The sequence below is a fragment of the Porites lutea genome, chromosome 2, assembly GCF_958299795.1.
Source record: "Porites lutea chromosome 2, jaPorLute2.1, whole genome shotgun sequence".
NCBI lineage: Eukaryota > Metazoa > Cnidaria > Anthozoa > Scleractinia > Poritidae > Porites > Porites lutea.
This window is the reverse complement of record NC_133202.1, coordinates 4,417,009-4,439,932: the sequence shown is the minus strand read 5'-3', so window position 1 is coordinate 4,439,932 and position 22,924 is coordinate 4,417,009. Positions and strand designations below refer to the sequence as shown.

At 38.5% G+C, this 22,924-nt stretch overlaps 2 protein-coding genes across 2 annotated transcripts; one reads left to right on the top strand and one right to left on the bottom strand.

Moving 5' to 3' along the window:
* Nucleotides 1–467: 467 nt before the first annotated feature.
* Nucleotides 468–10,712, top strand: LOC140927474 (guanine nucleotide-binding protein G(o) subunit alpha-like). Its single transcript, XM_073377134.1, has 8 exons — nucleotides 468–698; nucleotides 1,031–1,073; nucleotides 1,192–1,333; nucleotides 1,466–1,626; nucleotides 5,298–5,426; nucleotides 5,798–5,927; nucleotides 8,267–8,420; nucleotides 9,647–10,712. Exons 1-8 carry the CDS (start codon nucleotides 581–583, stop codon nucleotides 9,832–9,834), a joined length of 1,065 nt encoding a protein of 354 aa, XP_073233235.1. The 5' UTR covers nucleotides 468–580; the 3' UTR covers nucleotides 9,835–10,712.
* A 4,093-nt stretch (nucleotides 10,713–14,805) lies between these two features.
* On the bottom strand, nucleotides 14,806–20,904 carry LOC140927473 (ATP-dependent RNA helicase DHX33-like). Its single transcript, XM_073377133.1, has 5 exons — nucleotides 20,025–20,904; nucleotides 18,532–18,620; nucleotides 17,721–17,903; nucleotides 16,982–17,313; nucleotides 14,806–16,199 (listed from the first exon to the last, which is right to left on the bottom strand). Exons 1-5 carry the CDS (start codon nucleotides 20,852–20,854, stop codon nucleotides 15,528–15,530), a joined length of 2,106 nt encoding a protein of 701 aa, XP_073233234.1. The 5' UTR covers nucleotides 20,855–20,904; the 3' UTR covers nucleotides 14,806–15,527.
* Between the last annotated feature and the right edge of the window lie 2,020 nt (nucleotides 20,905–22,924).

Genomic DNA, 22,924 nt, shown 5'->3' with positions numbered 1-22,924 from the left:
CTTTATTTACTTAGTAGAGGAGATAAGGTCGTTCTTCAAATATTCTTCTTCTTCTTCTTCTTTTCTTTTTTTTATTATTATTATTCTTTTCTGAGAGGCGATCATGAAAGTGAGAACACTTGGGTGAACATGAACGTTCTATTTATGTTTGGTTTTTAGCGGCTTCCTGGAATGTAATATTATCGACTTGTTTGCGTTGCTCTCTGATTGGATATGGAGAAGCGAACAGATTGTTTGCGGTGGGGCACAAATGCCAAACGCCTTATTTCTAAGGGAAATATAATTTCTGTGGAAGTTCATTGTTAGACACCCTCTGAAATACGTTAAAATAATTTGTTTTCCGCTATGTTGATGTTATGGTTTCAAAAATGTAGTTGGGCTGGCTCGAGTGAGCAAAAATGTTACCCTCCCCACCCTCCGCAAAACAGCTTGTTCCGCCCTCAATGTCAAACTGCGGCGGCAACGGCGATCGCGGGCCTGGATCTTTTTCTTTAAATCGATGCTCGATGGCTCCGTAGTCCATGCCCAGAATACGACCATTTGGACGTCAAAGACCTAGAAGACTAGGCCTTCCGCCAAAATGGGTTGCACATTGAGCGGAGAAGAAAGAGCAGCCCTTGCACGGAGCAAAGCAATCGACCAAAAATTAAAACTGGACAGTGTCCGCGCGGAACGCGAAGTCAAGTTGTTGCTGCTCGGTATGCTTGAAATAGTCTGGTATTTGTTGTTAAATTATCGGTGTTTGAAGTCGGTTTATTTTGCTTTCTTTTGTAGATGTATTTTTCTTGATACTCTAAGTTCCTTTTGTAAGTTCCCCATCGCCAACAGTCGGTCGAGCATAAAAAATTCTATCGAACTTGAGCGTTAACTTAGCCACTTTAGTGCAAGCTGTAGGCTGTGTACGGTCAAAGGGGAGGCGTGGACCTTCAGCTCAGAAGGTTGACTTGCCGGCACCGATGACTTTGCAATTTTGTATAAACTGTATTTACTGTGTAGTATTGATCGTGGACATTATTTCCATTTACCTCAGGCGCAGGGGAGTCGGGCAAAAGCACCATAGTGAAGCAAATGAGGTTTGTGCAAATTTGAAGACTCTTTACAGGCTTGTTTATAACTTGGTTACCCGCTCTGTTTACAAGTCTAAATCTAATGTGTTCATGGTATGTTTGGTCTTTAATTTCTACTGTTTAGAATCATTCATGACCATGGGTTTTCTCCAGAGGATTACAGTCAGTACAAACCAGTCGTTTTCAGCAATTCAATTTACTCACTGCTCACTATCATTCGAGCTATGGACAAACTGCATATTGACTTCGAAACAGACGAGAGACTGGTAAGGTCATTGTTATTTTCCCTGTAATTTTTCTTTGTTTATCAGTTGTGTTATTTCTTACATTCGATTGCATCGGTAGTAGAGGGATTAGTGGACCGTGCAAATGTTTTGAATATTGGTTTTGCGTTGTAGATGGATGCGAAAATGGTGTTTGATGTAGTAGCCAGAGCTGACGATCAGGAACCATTCACGCCCGAGTTAACAGCGGCAATGAAACGCTTGTGGGCTGACGCTGGTTTAAAACAATGTTTCCGAAGATCTAGAGAATATCAACTAAATGACTCTGCAAGATAGTAAGTGTTAAAATTATGTTAGTGTAATTCCATTCTCTATGTCCTCATCGCGGAAGTCAGGGAGAAATATAGGGTACAAAGCGAGTGAATATTTTGAAGGTTGTTTTCATCGCTCTTGGTAGCTGTAATACTACTGGGCATGCCCTAGTGGATACCGTTTCCTGTTATTTGAAAACTGAAAGAAATTCCGCGAAGTAAAGGGGAAAGTTTAGAACACTTGGGGTAAGAGTGGGTGAAGTTTAACAAAGAGAGCATTTAAAGTTGTTTTGCTGGCGTTGTAATATGTCATTGTTTTGTGAGTGTAATTTTCTACCGTCGGACGATGGATGGTCAAAGATGGTTGGTCGCACTCATAATTTCCTTAGGCTCAGAGGCTACGAAATTTTTAATCGCGATCATGATAATTAGGACCGTTAATTTTGCCATGTGTGTTGCAAATGCCTTCGCAAGGTTGTTTATTTGTGGTGAGGAAAGCACGTGTTTAGCGCTTTGTTTTGCTCTTAGAGGGAAATGGATGGCTGTAATTGTTGCTTCCTGTTCCTTAGAAGTTAAATGTTTGAACTTTTAGAACAGCTGGAGTCACTCGGTTTAGTTTTGTTTGGTGTCTACTGCGGTTATAGAGTAAATCTAGGAATGCAAAACTCATAAACAATGATCAGTGACTTCCTGATCCTTTTTCAACGCTCTCAACTGATGTTTTGAAATTTTTTTATTTTTTGGATATTTGGTTGAGTTCTCATCAAATAACAAGCTTTATGGATTAATTTGCTCTATTTAAGCATGCAAGTTTGTATACGTATAAAATTAAGTATTTTAATCACATCACAATCCGCTTACTTAATTGTTCCAAAATTCTTTGTGCTCCATGCAAAGTTGTTATGATTATTTGAGAGAAAGTAAAATTTACCATACTAGCCAATCAGTTAGGACAACAGTGTTGTGTATTCGTGAGTACCATGCAATGGGGATAATCCTAAGTAACTTCTATGTTATAAATGTGTGTTATTTTTTTTTAGTAAAATTTTCCAGTTACGCCGTACCCGTATCATTGATACATAGATCGTCAAACTCAGACTAAATCCATGTTTATCGTAATGAACAGTAAATGAATAAGGCTTTTTAGGTGACTTAGGCCCGGTTCAGATGCCGCACTTTTCATGAGCCGAACCTAATTCGAATTAAGACCGACCCAAATTATTTGGACCAGCTGAATTGATTCAGACGCTGATCTTAATTCCAGCCGAACTAAATTCAGAGGGAGAAAAATGCCCATTCCAGTCAGACTGCTTAGAAAATATGTTATAATAATTTATGCATTAGGTTAGGTACATGATAAGTTCGGCGTCTGAATCAAAGCCATTCCAAAGTCGCTCCAAAGGCGAAATTCCCGGTCGGGCTAGGCGAAAAGAACAGCTGAGCCATTCCAAATTGAAACAGGCGTTCCTAATTTATTCAGATGCCAAACCTTTCATGTACTTAATTTAATGTATTAGGTTCGGCTCATGAAAAGTTCGGCATCTGAACCGGGTTTTACCTAGTCTTTGGACTAGTCCTTAAGTAAAGCACAGTACATTTGCCAGTGGAGCAACTGACCGATAGAAATGTTCGTGTTAAGATAACCAGTCAGTGAGTGAGCATAAAACAAAAGATTTGGCATTATCACAATGCCTAATATCCCAGAGCTAAAAAAAAAACTAAATTCCAATTTGTCCATTGGGTAAGCAGCTCTCACATTTTGCTTGCGCCAGGCAACTTCTTTCTTGTCTTGGTTAATTATTATATTAGAGCATGACTTCCCTGTACCATCGGCCTTTGGGTATGAAGGCTTTAAAAGTTACTTGGAAAAAATGTTCCAACAATCAAAACGTCACTACCTTGGAAAAAGCCACCGACAACCTGTTCTCTTCCGAGAAAGTTTGCAAAACGTTTTATCAGTTTTTGCTCAAAAGAAAGACTTCCTCACCAGTGAAAAGCCAGGGAAAGTGGCTTGCTAAAGATCTTTTTTCAAATGTACAAGTGAACTGGGAAAGTACCTATCAGCTACCTTTCCTATGTACTACGGAAACGAAGTTAAGGGTATTTCAATTCAAATTTCTGCATAGAAGAGTAGCTACAAACGACTTCCTTCTTAAGGTAGGCAAAAAGGAAACAGACTCCTGTTCTTTTTGCACTGATTCCCCAGAGACACTTACGCATCTTTTTTGGCACTGTAGATCAACTCAGACTTTTTTGGAATAATGTTTTGCAGTGGACCTCCGAAGAGCTTGACTTGACCAACTTGAACATTACTCCCTTTTCGCCAGCTCTTTGCCTCGGCTTAATTGACAACATATCCAATCTTCTCCTACACCACTTCCTCCTCATTGCTAGACACTATATATATAGTTGCAAACTACAAAATACTATTCCTATGGTACAAGTGTACACTCAGTTAGTCATACACTCCATGGAAATGGAGAAACAGATTGTGTAAACGATAACATTACCTGTAATGAATTGTAAATGTAATGTATTGTAACTGTTTGTGTGTGCAGAAAAAAAAAAGTTACTTGGCCAGCAAAAAAGTTTATTTGTACTTGACTACTGGATAGAACTTTTTTTCGTGCCCTGTGTCCCGCACGTAGAAGCTACTTCTATTCAGAAATGTAGGCATATTAAAAGAAACTCAGTTTTTAACCAGATCTAAACTGCTTTAGTAGTTGCATCAGCTGGATCTACTGTCTTACTTTACCTGGTGTGCGTACTTTGTGTTAAGAAAAGTAAAGCTCACATTTTTCGGTGATTTGCCTGTATCACACCAAAAAAGTCCAGGTTGTTTCCTGTTGTGTTCTCTAAGTAGAAAGTTGATCTTTTTAGGATAATATTCTGTAGCAAGTTGAGTCTGAAACAGTTGGCAGCCCCATTTACATTCACATACACATTCACATGTGCTTTGGACTTCACAAGAAGTTGATGCATATTAGACTGAGCGTGTGTCAGACAAAGAAAATGTGTCATATAATGCTCGTGAATTGCATGGTGAACTTCACTCATGTAAGCCAGAGAAGGGGAATGTTGTTAGCAGAGGTTACTTTTTGCCTACCAGTTTGAAAAATAACTTCTGATGTCAGTGTATTTCAAAGATTGCTTTAAAATACTTTTATATCTTGTGCATTGGATAGAAAAATAAATTTCCTAAATTGACTTTACAGAGGTCATCGATATACTTGAAAAGTTGTACAAGACTTTGGTAGTTACTAAAGGTTTTTAAATTCATCCATCCTAGCTTAGACAGTCTTTCATCTTATTACACTGTCCTGGCCATGAATTCAATGGGTAGCATTTTGTTTAATTTGTTCTAATTTATCTGACAAATATTGATGATGGGGGTTCCAAGCGGGACACGCATATTCAACCATTTTTATGTATCAGTGCAAAGAGTGGCATGACACTATGTGGTCCAGCATTTTTTTTTCTAATAACTTTGCAGGCACATAAAATATTACTATTTGTCGATCACCTCAAAATTGGCTCGCAAGCAAATTGTTTCATGCTCTTTCCATCTCTGGTATGTTTGAGTTGTATCCCATAATTTTTAGACTCCTGCTGTGGCAGTTTTATGTGAATATTATGCAACCAGTGAGACATGCATATACCATGGTGATACTGACAATGCAATGTTCTCCTTACAGCTATTTAGATTCACTTGAAAGAATTGGAGCTTCTACTTATGAGCCAACAGAACAAGATCTCTTGAGAACAAGAGTCAAAACAACAGGCATTGTTGAGGTGCAGTTTGATTTCAAGAGACTTCATTTCAAGTGAGTTATCTGTATTGTTTTATTCAAGCGAGTTATTTGTAATGACAGGGAATAGAGACGAGAAGCTGTTGTGTCACATCGCCATGGTAGCAAAATTTCTGGATCTCAACAAACCATGGCCCTGCAAATATGGCAGAAAAAAATGAAAACATCGACATATTTGACTTCCCTGTGCATGATTGCACTAAGAAACAAAATGGTAGCCCATGTCTTTTCTTCCATCATTCGATGATGGAAGTGGCCATCACTATCAAGAAGTATTGTTGAGATCCAGAAATTTTGCTACTATGGTAACATCATGTCACCTTTTTCTTTATTCAATTAAAACCTAGACAACAGACGTCATTTAACATTCTTTTTGTTCCTTGTAGATTGTTTGATGTTGGAGGACAAAGGTCGGAACGTAAAAAGTGGATTCACTGCTTTGAAGATGTCACGGCAATAATATACTGTGTTTCATTAAGTGCATATGACTTGACGCTGCAGGAGGATGAAACAACGGTATATCAACCATTTTTGTTTATTTAATTCGTGCTTTGAAACCAAGACTCAAAGCTCTAACTTGCATTAATGTAAGATGAGGTGCTCGCCTCTTCTAGGTTTATACTTTCCCTTCTTATTGGCTTGCTTTAAATCACTTAGTCTTAGCAACACTGGCTTTGTCTTATCTGAAACCCTGGCTATGGTTCAGAGCATTTAGAAAATGCAAACTTGTGAGTTATTCCAACAGGAGTTTGACAAATGACCTTCCGGCCTGGGTGTTACAAAGATTGGATAGTGCTATCTAAAGTATTCACTATCCAGTGGATAAGTAGTAGGGAAACCAATTGTGTTAAAAACTGCATAGAGATTTATCCACTGGATGGTGCTATCCACCATTTGAGCAACTGGGGCCTGGTTACTGGTTACTAGTTACAACCTTCCAGGTGTTCTATCACTGACCTGCTAGGTCTGGTGGGAGCAAGGACTTCATGGTGACAAACATCCTGCATACTGTTATTTGCTGTCCCATATATATGATAAAAGGAACCTTAAGATCCAACAACACCGACAGCTGCAGAAAATGCCATTTAAAAAGTGAATTTGCATTTTTTCAATCTTCATCCTGACTATTCAAACTCATTTACTTTGTCAGATACACCTATTTCAATTAAGGTTGCTTCAGAGAAGAATGATGCATGATCCATGTTTCGTAGCCTGCGATGCATTATATATCGTAACAACTCTAGTAAATTATGTGCCGGCAACGATCCTAGAAACCTAGAAAGCAAATGCTGCTGACGCTTCTATGCTATGTCAGCAGAACGTTAAGACAATGTATTTCAAAACACTGAATCCAAGGCTTTTTAATTTAAAACAGTGATTTGAGGGTAGGTTTTTCTCGGCGATAATATGCAAGTGCTGCAAATTTTCAACGAGTTTGCTTGGCTCATGCACATGGGAATTTTGGATGGAGTTAAAAAAAATCAAATTCAAGGCATTTGTTGAACAGGGACCCTGGCTGGGTTGTTCAAAGCAGGGTTATAATAAGCTGATAACCCAAGGTTAGTGCCAAATTTGAATTCAGATATAAAAGCTTAAAAAGCAAATTCAGTTTAATTCCCTTGGTCTGCAATTTGGTGATTGGATGCTCTATTTTTTAGGCATTTTTTAAAAACTGAATGAAAAAAGAATAGGGTTGATTTGCTTAATTGAAATAACCAGCATTCTGGCCCATGCAAAAATGCAGCTTAATCAGGTGGTAAAACCCTATTCATTTCATGTTGTTAGAAGAAGAGGCTTCTAAATTATTGTTTACTTTGAGATTTTTAAAAATGAAATTTTTCAGCTCGCTCGTGCTTAAGAATTTTAGCAGCCATTTGACTTGAAAGCTCTCTTGAATGCCTTTTAACAAATGGTCTCCATTATTTCAATGAATGTGAACAAGACTTAACTTCCTGCTACAAAAGGGTTTACCATAGTGCACTGCAGGCTATGAAACATGGTTCACGGGAGCAACATTAATTGAAATAGGTGTCTACATGGACTTCCCTTGAATTGAATTCTTAAGAACCATATCCAAGTCCAGGAGGAGAAAAACATTTTCATTGTCACTTGTTTTTGCAATTCGTAATTTTAAATTTTCTTTATTGCGATTTTTTTTACAAGATTTTAGAATTTTGATAATTATAAATGGAGTTTTTGTAGTATGTATGTAAGTGAGTTCTCATTTAATAGTAGTTTCTTATTCTAACTCTTAGTACATTCTAGTTTTGACTCTATATCAATTCGTTTTGTATTTTTAGATCGTATTTTAGAAAATTAGGCGTCCCCTATTAGCAGTGGGGAATCCCCTCTGATAGATTTTTTCTTGATACGTTAATAAAGTCATTATTATTACTATTATTATGATTATTATTATTATTATTACTATTATTATTCTCCATAAAACGTGAAATATTTATTATACATTTTCATGTCCTAGTTGTGCAGTGGTATCAAAGAAATGTCCATAAGAAGTGTGCTGCACTTGCAAAGTTGTTGTTTTCCTTAGTAAACCGATTGCTTTTTTGACATTCTAGTTACTGTCATTGTTGTCGAATCTTAAGGTCCATAATAATCTATAGGACTGTGTATATATAGAAAATTGAAGGTAGAAAGATTTTAAAACACTTTCTCAAGTTTAATCTCTGCATTTGAGTGACCATCAAATTGTCTAATGATTTATCAATAGTGCTTGAAGTAAAGTTACTATTTAGTTTGATGTGCATGTATTGACACTTTTCCCTCCTGTAGCGAAAAGAAGTTATATGTATATTGTTTCTTTGTTTCTCTTTCTAACTTTGTCTTTTTTCCTGTAGAATCGAATGGAGGAGAGCTTAAAATTATTTGAATCAATAATCAACAACAGATGGTTCAATGAAACATCAGTTATACTCTTTCTGAACAAAACAGATTTATTTCAAGAAAAAATAACATTTTCACCGCTCAATATATGTTTTCCAGAGTATACAGGTAAAGTTCTAGACTTAAAACTCAAAAGTAACTTTAGCTTCCCTTGGTTCTATCTCTCTCAGAGATACGTTTCATGTACCGTAATTAAATCAGCATAAATAAATGTTAACATTGATTGTTATTTTCTGATCTTCTTATTGAATGGACAAACAGACTATTCTTCCCCAGTTTAACACTGTATCTTGAGGAACAGACCATTAATTTTTTGGATGGGAGAGGATGAACTGTTTTTGAGACAACAATTTTTTTTCATTGTCTATGCAAACTTTGATAACCATTGACTCTTTGGAATCATGGTTTTTAGAAATATGACACTCAGCAGATTTTGAAATGAATGACATAAAATGCAACGTGGGTAAATAGATACACCATTTTCTGGCATAGCCTGTTACTGGTGACTTTTTTGTTCTTCCTATATTTTGTTGTATGCTGTCATCTGTCATAAATTAAGGAGATAAACAGCAAATATAATGTTTCATGCAGTAACATAGAAAAGAGCTCCTCTTCATGTCAATTAGGTTTTTTGTATTTAGTGTTTTCAGCTGAACAAACATATCCTTTGCTCTAGTTTGTTTTCTTTGTCACCAACTCAGTTTTCTCCATGGCCATTATTTGTCCAATTTGATAAAATGACCTATCAATGTTATCAATACACCTTCCAAGTTCAGGGACAAATTATAAAAGGAGAAGTTTCTTCATAGCAAAGTTGTGCATGCCCTTTTATCATAGGGGAGAAAGTAGTCGTTGTTTATTGCCCAATTTCAGGTCATGTGATTTCCTAAGGTAACTTCCATGTTATCATTCATGCACATAAAGTGAAATTTGCAACATTACCTGGTTGAAAATGGGAAGGAAAGACAGACTTTCAGGTTGCAGATAAAATAAATTTCCCAGCTTGCCTTTCAGACAGGTTTTATAATAAATACACTCACCCATGATTATGTAATGCCTAATCATAATTAGTTATTTCGCTCAAATCTAAATTAATATAAGGCAAACTAAGCCGCCCACTAAACATACAAGTCCCAGGCTTTCGAACAAGACTTTGTTTGCATACTTCCAAACTGAAAAAGGTTAAATGTGGTGTACCTTGTGAAGGCATATGAAAACCATTGAAGCTTTTTGTTATTTACTTACTGATATACAAGAGAGAATCTCTTGCTAAATATTCGTGTTTTTAAACTTTATTTCTGGTGTTATATTTAGTTTCTGTTTTTTTTTTCCAGGGCCCAATACTTATGAGGATGGATGCCTTTATATAAGGAGACAATTTGAAGGAAAGAACTTGAATGACGATAAAGAAATATATGTTCACCTTACATGTGCAACGGACACGCAGAATATAAATTTTGTATTTAACGCGGTTACTGACACTATAATTGCAAATAACCTCAAAGGATGTGGATTATACTGATTGCTCTCGTGATCTGGTGTGGCTATAGGGATTGAAATCATGTGGCAGGAAAACTGTTGGCAGTTGGAAAGGAGTGGCACATGACTTGGATTTTGGCAAGGTGTTGTCAAGAGCTGCAAAAAATACAGTTCGTACGAGCGAATAGAGTTAAACATGCTATTAAAAGGAGAATGCTCTTCATCTGTTTTCAAGACGAAGATGGGAAATCTATCGAAACAAAATAGCAACAGATAACAGTGTCTGCAAGGCGAGATGTAAATCCGTGGATTTGAAACTTCCCAGCGAGCTCATATGCGTAATAATAATAATAATCACTATTAATGATAAACATTAGTAGGCCACTCCTCTGATCAGTACATCTTAAGGAAAAACAAAACACGCAAAAATGACAGATTCAAGAGATATTCATTAAATTTTTTATTTTTGATTGAAATTTTTATTCATAGTCCTGTCACGGTGTATGCTATAAATTTACTAACAATTTGTCCAATGCCATGCTTTTTAGTCTTGATAATATTATACCCACGTGTTGGAGACGTGCCTTACATTCTGGGAATTTTTTGATGGAGTCAATTTCCCAGACGTATGAATCATTATTAGAAATTACTATATTATACGTAGGACTGAATAGTTATAATTATTAATGTAGCTTGTGGAATGTCCTTTATTGAAAACAGTTCATATAGGAACTAAAAGTGCTCTTAATATTGCAAGAGTTTGGTGGCCTCGAAGTAGATTCTATTTCCAAGCAGAACACATGAATTGTACTCGTCATTTGTGCAACAAGCTATATATTGACACTTTAAAGATAAAAGCAGCTATTAGGTTTGTTTTGGCCGTTGTCGACTGGCTGACAAATAAATCACTGGGTCAAGGAATGAAGCCTTTTTTTTATGAATCCATTGCGTATTAAATTATACTGTTGGTCGAGGTATTGGTCACTTAAACAACGTAATTCATCTGTTTAGCCCACTTCAAACACAGGGACTTGTTCACACTAATCGATCCTAGTGGGATCTATTTAGGTTTCTGGGAAACTGCCCACCTACCCCTCCCCTAAGCCATCATTTTGCCCTAAGTGAGAAGTGAGTGTTAAGGTTAGCTTAGGGGAGGGGTAGGTGGGCAGTTTCCCAGAAACCTACATTGATCTAATCTTGTAAACGTAAGCACAGGAGATGTCCACATGCATGTATCTTCTGATCGATCTCTTCCCTAGAGCAGTCTTTACACCACGGGCGGCCCGTGCTCGGTCCATTAATTACCGCCTGTTTCGATACTGTTTTGCATATTATGAACGATTTATAGACTTCGTATGAAAGATTTCATATAGTTGTTCAAACGTAGAAATATAGGCATAGATATGGAAATAGATTTCAGTTTCGTAAACTTACGTTTATTGTTACTTTTTCTTTGTAACCTGGGCTCAATTCATGGCCATTTTATACGGTTTTGCGGCTCGTTGCTTGTTCGGTTTTGTTTTCCTACGTTATGCGAAGCAAGGCAGGTTACAGTATGCAGTCTCAACTCACAAATCTCTCCCGTATCAAAGAACCGTGCACCGATTGACCATGAAAGCGCTAAATCCTTAAGGCCAGGTGAGTCTCTTATGACTTCCCGGGTATTGCGATGTGTTTTTTGTGTGAATTTTTTTAAAGTTTTCGGTTCTGGGCAATGTGACGTGCGCTCAGGAAACTCGATGACCACGTGGTGTGTGGTGATCCCGAACATTTTATATACGCTCATCCAACTGGATAATTCCAAACAACGCTCACGGGCAATCAGCAGACTATCTGAGGGTAGGAAGATCCATGCTTTGTCATACAATATTGATTACCCGAATCCCCTGAGTCCATGTTGGCGTTCACCACGCAACGCGTAGTTGTTGAGGTTCCTGAGCGCACGTAGGGTTGCCCAGAAGCGAAAACTTTCGACAAAATTTCCCACAAAAAACACATTGCAATACCCATGACGAGGGGAAGTAATAAGAGACTCACCTGGCCTTAAAGATTTAGCGCTTTCATGGCGAATCGGTGCACGGTTCTTTGATGCGGGAGAGATTTGTGAGTTGAAAATGCACACAGTAACCTGCCTTGCTTCGCGTTATGTAGGAAAACAACACCGAACAAACGACGAGCCGCAAAACCGTATAAAAACTCCATGAATTGAGCCCAGGTTAGGGAGAAAAAGTAAGAACAAACCCAAGTTTAGGTAAGTGAAATTTATTTCTATATTTATGCCTATATCTCTATGTTGTAACATCTATATTAAATTTTTCATACAAAGTCCTGAAAGTCTATAAATTGTTTGTAATTTGCAAAATAGTATCGAAACACGCGGTAATTCATGCACCGAGCTTGGAACCGCCTGTGGTTACACTTGTCCAGCGAAACCCGCAACTCAAAGCACGCGCGACAGTCCCCACTTTTTGAAACGACGACCGTCGCCCAGAAATAGACTTTTGCACTCTTGGGCAGTGTTTTTGCCCCATGTTCCGGGCAGATCGTCTCTATAAGTGTACTGAAACTTAGCAATACAAATTTGTAGTGTCAAGGCATACATGCTTAGCTCAAGAACGCCTTTCCTTAACCTTTTCACTGCCAAATGTAGTTAAAGGCAAATTTCGACCAGACTTCCAAATTACATTTTCTAACATTTTGAAAAACAAAAAGTACCATGTGAAAGTACAGGCAGGGAGCTTTCATTTGAATGGTCGCATCGTAGGATTTCGTCCACAAACGCAAACGTTACAGTCACCTTTCAACACTCCATCAAGCACTCTGGCAATGAAAGGGTATACAGTAGCATTTGAGCATCCTGCATCCATCTTCGGAGACCCAGGGACAGTCAGTCGGGCCGGGAGAAACGGCAGGACAAAATTATTCATCCCGTGCTTAAAAACTGACTTTCGTCGCGCCTTTTCTCCAGGCGCGACTGACTATCCCTGGGTCTCCGAGGATGCCTGCATACCAAAACGGCGGACGAATATTTTTCACCCTGGCTTTGTGGCTGTGCTTACGTTCACGTTGTTCCAGTTCACTTGTTTAAAATCCGGACGCCAGCGCTGACGTAAGAAATACCTTGTTTCGGCGCTTGTGTTGAGGTGAGGTAGTCTTGTGTTTTCATTTATTAACGTTTTCGCTTGAGTCGCTTGTGTGAACCGGCTCTAGGGTTTTGGACCCAGGGAAATGACTATCTGACGTGGAGATGCATTGTCGATACTTAAATCTGTACGCATAGAGTATGACGCAGTCCACTGTTAGACTGTTCACAGTCCCCTATTTTTCCGTAAGATCGTCGAGATCGAGCGCTCCTCCGTCACTGGCAACCAGTTTGTAATTGGTTTTAAATGAGAATCATCTTCAAGCTAGTCTCGGTCAGTGTGGCCGCCTGTAGCGTTCGTTCTCGACGACCTTACGGGAAAATAAGGGACTTTAAGGCGACTCGACCCAGTTATTTTTTGGGGGTACCATCCTGCTTTGAAACTCTCTGGTATCCCCACCTTTACTTTGATCGTAAGTCTAACATATAGATTGATTTACATTGTAGCATAAAATTTTTGGCGATCGGAGTAAATGTCACGTGGTTATAGTGCCACGCCTCTTTGGGGTCTGAGTCGAAATTCTGCTGTTGCCAGCATTTTTCGTGAACATCTCTCGGCAACATATCGTGCGCATTAGCATTGCAAACATATAGAAATTATAGTTTTAGCTATTTGTTGGCTTTTGCCAGGGTTTAAGAGTCCTCACGAAAAAAGCATTTTCTTATAAATTCGTAGTTTATTTCCTTCAATTTTTTTCAGGGCCACAATTGATTAACTAACAACCCAGATTCTGAATTTCATGGTCATTGAAAAACTGTGACATTATCTTCTATAAGCCTAAACTTGAGTAAACATTGAAGATTTTTAGCGTTTTGGCTGAGTTTGTGCTTTGGGAGTTTTCTATTGTTTCTAGTCTGTCGTGATACAGCATTCTTGTTCCGCACGCGTGCAATGACTGCGCTTGACTGACTTCCGAATGCTCACTGAGATATTATAATTTAGTATGAGAAAATAGAAGGGATTCCCGTCACGGATAAAAAGGTAAAAAGATAAGTAATGAGTTGGTTAATTATTGGCTAGTATTAAACCTATGTAAAAATGATATTTTTTTAATAGTAAGTAGATTTAGTGTGTAGCATTTCTTGATTTTTTTGCAAAGGCACAAGAAGCACCAGAATCAAACTGTGAGTTAAACTTCTATTTATCACGCGATCGCCTGTCTCACCGTATCAAAATCAGCATATCTCGGTAAGCATTCCAAAGGCAGCCAAGCACGGTCATTGTACGCGTGCTGAAAAAGAATGTTGTGTTTAATCAAGGTAAAAAAAAACCACTGCAAAAACCGTGTACGATCAATCTTGCTCAACGTCGGATCCAAAAAGATCGTGATAAGTCAAAATAGATCAAATTGAAAACGTTACAGTCAAGAAGACTTTAGCAGGGACTGATCAAACAACGTGAAATAGAGTTTAGTTGCAATATTTCGACTGGCCAATACTAATCTTCATCAGGTTTATTGAGATATCACGAATTTACAGAAATATATATGAAGTAAAATAATGACAGGAAATTACATAATATGAGGTGGTATGGTGTGGCTACTTAAAAAGACAAGATAACAAAAAAAAAAAGATATACTATATATAGTTACAGTTCATAAAATGATCACGTTTATTGATGCCCAGAGGCTCAATTGTCTTGGCCTTCACGTGCTTTCCTGAAAATGGGCGTGATTCTTTCAAGAAAGCACGTGAAATTAGCCACACCATACCACCTCGTATTATGTAATTTCGGTCATTAGTTTACTTCATATATATTGCTGTAAATTCGTGATATCTCAATAAACCTGATGAAGACTGGTGTTGGCCAGTCGAAATATCGCAACTAAACTCTAATTCACGTTGTTTGATCAGTCCCTGCTAAAGTCTTCTCGACTGTAACGTTTTCAATAATGCTATATCATGACAGACTAGAAACAATAGAAAACTCCCAAAGCACAATCTCAGCCAAAACGCTAAAAATCTTCCGTGAATGTTTACTCAAGTTTGGGCTTATAGAAGATAATGTCACAGTTTTTCAATGACCATGAAATTCAGAATCCGGGTTGTTAGTGAACGAAAAAATGCCGGCAACAGTAGAATTTCGACTCAGACCCCAAGAAGCGTGGCACTATAACCACGTGACATTTACTCCGATCGCCCAAAATTTTATGCTATACAGTAAAAACCCACGAGTAAGAACCTACATTTTCCAGGGTTAGCCTAAACAGGTTCTTACATAAATGGTGGTTAACATAAATTTAGGATATCTAGGTTCTTAATAGGTTCTTAATTTCTTGCAAAAAATTAGGTCGTTGCAAAGAAGATTTTAGTGATCAGCACCCTTAAATTTGTAACCTAATGATTGCTTATATTTTAATATGACCATAATAGAGATCTATTCTCACATGAATTTTAATTTCTTGAGTCAAAACAACTTTATATTGAAAATGAGAACCTTTCTCCAAATTTTAGGCTAAAGCTCTCTTCGCTTATCTCATGCTGTACACAGGGTAAGACGCGCGAAATAAGGTTACTTGTTTGAGTAATGTGAAGTACCATTAACTTCTCCATTTGAGAAAAACATTTACGAACCCTAACTAAGACGCACACGGTTAAGAGCGAACTGAAGTGGGTTGAGAATGTAGTCTGTGCTCTTTAAAGTACGTTGGTGCAGCTTCCCGCAGCCAGGAAGGATCAACTATGCACACATCGCGCATATAACACTTTGATGTGTGCACTAGTTCATTGTAGACAACGTACTGTGGCTTGGATCCAAACAGGGACGAGGTTGGATGAATTGCAACCTGTTGGCGATGTGTCACAGTTTGGTACGTACCATCAAACTGAAGCTCAGCAGCGTTCATGAACAATCCCCTGGCCAAACATTGTCGGATGTTCACAGTTTCCTTATTACAGGAGGTCAAGGTAATGTCGAGTCTCGTGCATATCTCTCTCAGCTGCTTTCTAATATCCATGACCCGTTTGACTGTCTGTGAGTTGATGAAATGCTGATGACACCATTCTTTGTTGCCGCTGACAGCTTTGTAAGCTCTGTATATGTTAAGAAGGGTCATCTGATCACCTTCCGAAGAAACAAACTTCTTGCGTACCGATATGGCTTGATCCCGTTTGCTTTGCGGTGTGTACGTTAGTGAGTCAACAGAGAGCAAGGCCACGATTGTGATGATTTCCTCGCTGCAGTTTAGTTCTTGGGATGACAAGATCACTTTGGCTAAACGTGGCTCCAGTGGAAACTGTGCCATCTTCTGACCGAGGGGCATCAACTATAGAAAAAACCATTAAAAGAAAAATGCAGTAAATCCTCACAAAAACGCGAAACGGCCTTGATAAGAGCCCTCCTTCCCCTCCACTGTCTGGTAAAAAAGATAGGCGCTGGTTTGGTCTGGATCGACCAGTACATGTAGCATCCGTTTGTTATAACATAATATTGCTTGGTATTGTCTGTTTTCATTCAGGTATATATATATTAACACGTTCTAGCTGTATAATTAGAAGAGAGAGGAAACTGGAAACGGTAATGGGTTGCACTGGGTTGAAAGTTTCATGTGCAGAGGTGAACTGCAACTTAAGGTGTTGGGATTAGGGATGGGTATTGAATTACAGGAGCTTTTTAAGTCGCCCCAGCACAAACGCAAGTTATCCCTATGCTTTGGTTGCCTCAAAAGCGTTTCACTTGGCACAAAATTCTCAACTAACTGAAAATTGTCCAAACCTAAAGTTTGTACTACATATCTTGCCTAGTCCGTAGGGCTCGTTATTGCGTGCAGCCAAAGCGTTTTAGGTCACGTGATCTGAGCGAGGTTTTCGTATACGTCACCGGAATGCACTGACTGAGAAAGCCTGGGACGATGCTCTACAGGGACAAGGCAATAACATATCCTTTACCAAATAGTTTCAGATCATTATATGTTTCTGGAAAACTGCCTACCTACAGCTTCCCTAAGCCAACATTTTGCCCTAAGTGAGAAGTAAGCGTTAATGTTGTCTTAGGGGACGGGTAGGAGGGCAGTTTCCCAGAAATGCACAATGATCATAGTGTATATACCTGGTAGCCATCATTTCCTTTTCTCACGGCGCCAAGCACCACTAACTGCTCCAAAGCATTCTCTATAGCATCTTGAGGCGGCCGATCAAGAAAGTCGAAATGAAGAACATCCGAAATACCAAGAGCCATTAGCTGTATAATAACGCTTGCTAAGTTGCACCTCTGGATCTCTGGTGTTGTCATCTCTTTCAGTTCATCAAACTGCTCCTCTGTGTAAAGCCGATAACACACTCCACTTGTTTCACGGCCTGCCCTTCCTGTGCGCTGGCGAGCCTGTGCCTTTGATACAGGCTGTACTTGCAGCATATCAAGACCAGTTTTAGGATGGAAAGCTGCCAAATGATGTCAATAATAATACGATTATCACCAAACTAAGTACATACATACATTTTATTTGTTGAAGTACAATAGTAAACACGCCCGTGGTCAGCTATGCTTATCTAGGCGTGTCATAGTGGTTGCTTAATTCCACAAAACACAAAGCACTCATCAGAATCTTAAGCGAAGGCTGAGCAAATCAACTGGCGTCATATGATGTAAAAAGCCTTTCTTTGATCCTTTAATAACTCCCAGTCTATGGCACATTTCTGAAGGGGAAAAAGGAGTTTTTGGATAGCCAAAATTCAACAAAATTTTTGGGACACAAATTTTAAAATTTCAGAATTGTAAATTTAACTTATCTAAGGAACAAAATTAGTTTTAAAAATTTCATGTAATTTGCACATAAAAGGAAACCAACCTTTCCCTTTGACAAATCCTGTGTCTATGACATATTTAACCCCAGGAATAGTGATTGAAGTTTCTGCAATGTTTGTTGCCAAAACAACTTTCCTTTTACCAAGCGGAGCAGAGATGAACACTTTCATTTGATGTTGTGATGGCAAAGCAGCAAACATTGGGCACACCAGGAGTTCAGGGCACTCTAAAACACAAAAACCACAAGAACCGTGTTAGACTTCTAACAAAATATGCAATGGTAATTTAAGAGCTTGGCAACAAAACTTTAGATGTTGGCTACATGTACTATGTAATCCAAAGAGCCAATAGCCAGCCATGCAATCCCTTGTCAGCAGCCTGATCATCATCATTGTCATTATTCCCAACATTTAAAGATGAAACTCATCATGGAATAGGTGTCATCTTACAAATACTTCAGTTGAGTAAACTGTTAACTCTTGCCAGTTTAGACATAATTTTGGGTGAGTGTTCTGGCATTTAGTCACCATCTTTGACTTTGAAAGCAGAGGAAGAGTGGGGGGGGGGGGGGGGGTGGAAACTACAAACAATAGAGAAGGCATAAGCAGAAACAAAAAGTGAAGGGAGGGAGATTCAGGGAAGAACATTTCTTGCCTGTCTCCCCCCCCCCCCCTAGACTACCTAATGAGGAGTTTATCTAGAGGTGCAAAGAAAGTTAGAATTCTAGCTAATAAATTGTAACTTTTGCTGCAAACATAGATGTATTTCAAGTTTTTGCTTCTCTTCACCTGAAAAGTAATGTTTGTAAACCTGAGCCACCAAACGATTCCCCTTGAGTAACAAGATGAACTCACCTGATCCACAGTGTTGGGCACAATCTGTAATCAACTTGGCCAGAGACTCAATTTCATCCTGACCAGTCAGGAACACAAGAATGTCACCACTATCAAATAAGAGCAACAATAAGAAAAACACACTTAAAGGTTATTTCTGCTATATAAACACAGTAGGATGCTTAAAGCCTTTCCCCTTTTAGCTTGCAGAAGCAAAACTTCTTTATTGAGAAATAAGATTCTGTTAAAACGCTAACAGAAATTAATAGTTTAACCCTTTCACTGCCAGAGTGCTTGATGGAGTTTTGTAAGGTGACTCCAACGTTTGAGTCTGCTGATGAAATCCTACAATGTGACCATTCAAATGAAAGCTCTCTGCCTGTACTGTTACATGGTGCTATTTGTTTTTCAATTTTTCACAAAACAAAATTTGGACATTTGGTCAAAATTTGCTTTTGGCTAAATTTGGCAGTGAAAGGGTTAATTAAGTCTGGTGGGTACTTAGTAAAGGTTTATTCGGGGAGGCTCTGCCCTGAGGTCCAACCTCCTACCCTTTAATATACCATTTTTGGCAGAAAAGGTACCCTTTTATATTCCTTCTATTGACAAATGGTACCCTTTTCACATACCTAGTTTAGAACTTTGCATCCCTTTTAGCTGCAGTAAATCCACTGCATTTATAATGTCAAGAAATCACCAAACCAGAAAGTTAGGTATATATTGTAAATTTGTGTGCTCTGATTAGGTACTGGGCATCTCATTTCTTGGAATACAAGCTCATACTTGCCAACTCTACTGAATACGGCACTAATCTCCCACTATCCTGCATGGGTCAACAAATCTCCCAAAATTTGGGAGACTTGTTGACCACTTTTGAGCTTTCCTTTGCTTTAGGTTTAGTCCATTTTGATGATCTGTACTTCTGTAAGACTTCATACAATGTCCATAGCCATTCCTATGTTATAATAACTGTTTAGGGACTGGGTTGATTTGTGCTTATTGGGGGAGGGGGCACAAAAGGTTTGGTTTTAAGATCTCGAAAGATCTTAAAGGAGGTGGTGATTCATAACAGGTTCCAACTACAGGGCTTTAACTTGCTTCGGGGAAATTTTGGGTTTTGCACAGACAGTCCTGTATGGGAGGTGGTCTCACATGGGGGTTAGACTGAATACTTTAGTAACCCACAGAAACCATTCCTTTTTGATTCAAAGTTGTTTTGATACAAAGTCGTTTTAATACAAACTCAAGCAGTCAAATTGCACAATACTTTTGTTCACGTCAAGTATATGGTTTGCGAGTGAACAAGAAAAACATTTTGGGCGAATATCTTTGTTCTTTAAGCCAAGTATGTGGAACTATTTTCACCTCTCCAATGAATAAACTTGTATCAAAAAGACTTAAGTGGAAACAACTTTGTATCGAAACGACCGATAACCCCCCCTTCCCAGTAGTTGTTGGGTATCGCACAATAGTAATGTTATTCATTATTTATTTTCTGCTATCAGTGTTTTTACCCTGGGGGCATTTCTTGATGTAGTTGCATGACTGTGACCAGTGCAGCATGAACATAGTCCTTCTGCTGTTCAACTGCATACATCATTTGTATAGGATGCTGCCGTCCCTCGATGTACAACACCTTGGCACTGTTAAAATATTGCGAAAAATGTTCAGCTTCTAAAGTGGCAGACATGACCACAATCTTGAGCGGTTTCATATTTTTCACTTTTCGCATCTTCTGAGCTGATTTTACCACACCGAAAAGAACATCAGTGTGAACAGTTCGCTCGTGAGCCTCATCCAAAATAACAACAGAGTATCTATGAAGCAATGGATCTCCAACCGCTTCCCTCAAAAGCATTCCATCTGTCATGTATTTCACGCGAGTCTTTGCTGAGGTCGCGTCTTCGAATCGCACCGTGTAGCCCACTTCTTCTCCCAACTGTACACTCATTTCTTTGGCCACCCTTTGCGCAATGCTAATCGCAGCAACGCGCCGAGGCTGAGTGCAGGCGATAGCTCCGAGCTTTGTCAAGCGAGCCTCGTGAAGATATTGAGGAATTTGAGTCGTCTTCCCGCTGCCTGTTTCTCCAACGATAATAACACTTTCTTTCATCCTTACTTCGGCAATTATTGCATTGCGTCCAGTGAATATAGGCAAATTAAACCGGTGTTTTCGTGCCGGAGAATAAGTTTTCTGGTGATGATGGTGATATTGTTTTGAGTTACCATTAGCTTCACGCTGAGTCGAGTCATTACCAGCTGATACGGAAATCGACCGAAATAAAGCTCTCTTCGCAGAAGGACTTCCTTCTTCAGACAGAGATCGTTTTACTCTAGGATACATTATAGAAGTCTCCTTCGGGCGAGATTGGTTCTATTTTAACACGGCATTTAACTGCTCCTGCTTTCCGCCATCTTGTTTTCCAAAAACGTCCTCATTTAAAGAGCAGGAAAATTCTCCCAGCTACCAGGCTCCTCTCCGTGTGCTTGGATTATATTCTTCGAGTTTGTCAAAGTCTGTGGGATTCGTTTCTCTATCTGGGAAAGCTTCATTCGTTTCTATATCTGCTGCTATCCTGTTTCTACGATCCTGGCATGTTTATTTTCCGTTGGAGTTCGAATTTCGTGGAAAAAGTTGTGTTGAATGAGAGCATCATGTCGGCGAAAATGGCACCTCGTGTTTCCTACCTTGTATATTATTATTGTATATAGAGTGAATTTGAACAAATTACTGCAAATTTTCACGAAACTTCGTTGGAGCAATAAGGAAAACAACAATTAACTGCAGAGTAAGTTTCATTGATCTTTATTTAGTATTTCCTCGAAATTTTAGGATGGTATTTTTACCCCATACAAACACTGTAATTTTACTGGAACCGTACTGTGGTACTATCACAGAGCCTGGGTTACCTGTGACTATACTTGCCAACATGGGGAGGTTTAACTGACAGAAAGCTTAAATTTGCCTCTTTATTTATTGATCATGAGGTAGTGTTTCTTTTGGTTTTTAAAAAAGTTCGATTTGTAGCTTTTTGTGTAAAGCACACAATCTCGAGTCACAGCTAAATTGCAAACTGGTTTTCATGTTTTCCATGTGTCTAAACTCGGGAAACTACAGTGAAACCTCTGTTAAGAGGACCCCCAATTAAGCGGACACTAAGCCGGGTCCCGAAATTAACGTGTTATATTTCCCTTTATAACGAACCCCTATTCAGCGGATGCGGGCACTAAAATAAAGCGTATTTGGCTGATTTCTATATTGTTGATAACCTCTGTTAAGCAGACGCCCGGAGTAGTCAATAGATACAATCAGTACCGAGTTTTATTACATCCACTTTGAAATCACTGTCTATCCGTGCAATCTGATTGGCTCTCAGCAGTCTGATTTATTCCTAAATCGCACCATTTTTTGCTCTAAATCGCATCTGTTCCAAATCGCGTCACTCATGTTCTAAATCGCATCATTTCTGTTTTAAATCGCACCATTTTTGTTCTATATCGCATTATTTCTGTTTCGCATACAAAATAAGATGTAAAAGCCTTTTTGTTTCGGCTTTTTTAACAAACCGGCTACTCGATCAATAAAATATTAGTACTGACTAGACTCTGCGATCTCAAAATGGATGTAATAAAGTGGTAATTGAACTTCGTGTCGTGCAATTTTGGTCTGAAATCATGCTTGTGATTTCAAATCGAACTCCCGCTGCGCGCTCGTTCGATTTTGAAATCACGCGTATGATTTCAGACCAAATTGCACTCCACTCAGTTCAATTACCATATACCGATAAATCGATAAAAATCGGCAAATATGATTTGATTGATATCGATTGTATCGATCAATCGGTAGAAATCGAAGACACACTCGTTTCGTTTATCGATTTATTAATCTTGATTTTTACCGAAAACTGATCTCATGCAAACAGTAAATTTGTTGACAATTGAGTTGCAGTTGAGAGTCGAAGGATCAAACAGTTATCACTTTTTTAACACATTCTTTTAAAAAAATCTGAAAAATCTTATCTTTTCTTCAAAACCAGGTTTAAAATCGTCTTCTGGTTTGTAGGCGCCCAGTTTTTCACGATTTAGACCTGCCGCCATTTCAAAATAACATCAGTGATGTCGCAGATGTAGTTAAATCTCAGAGTAGCCAATAGATAAAAATCAAAACCGATGAAAATGGTTAGCAATTAAGTGATTTTTATCAATTGATAATGGAAATGGTGAAAATCTATCCAGGGAAATCTTTGAATGAATTTCAGACATCCCTTCAACTCAAGGGGATGTCTGAAATTCAGGCTAGGAAATCAGTTTACTAAGGTTGTATTTCTCGTAATTATAACACCAAACTGTTTTTGTTATTATGTACCAAACGGAGAGTTTTAGAGAGAAACGTGTGTGTGATAGTTTTCACGTT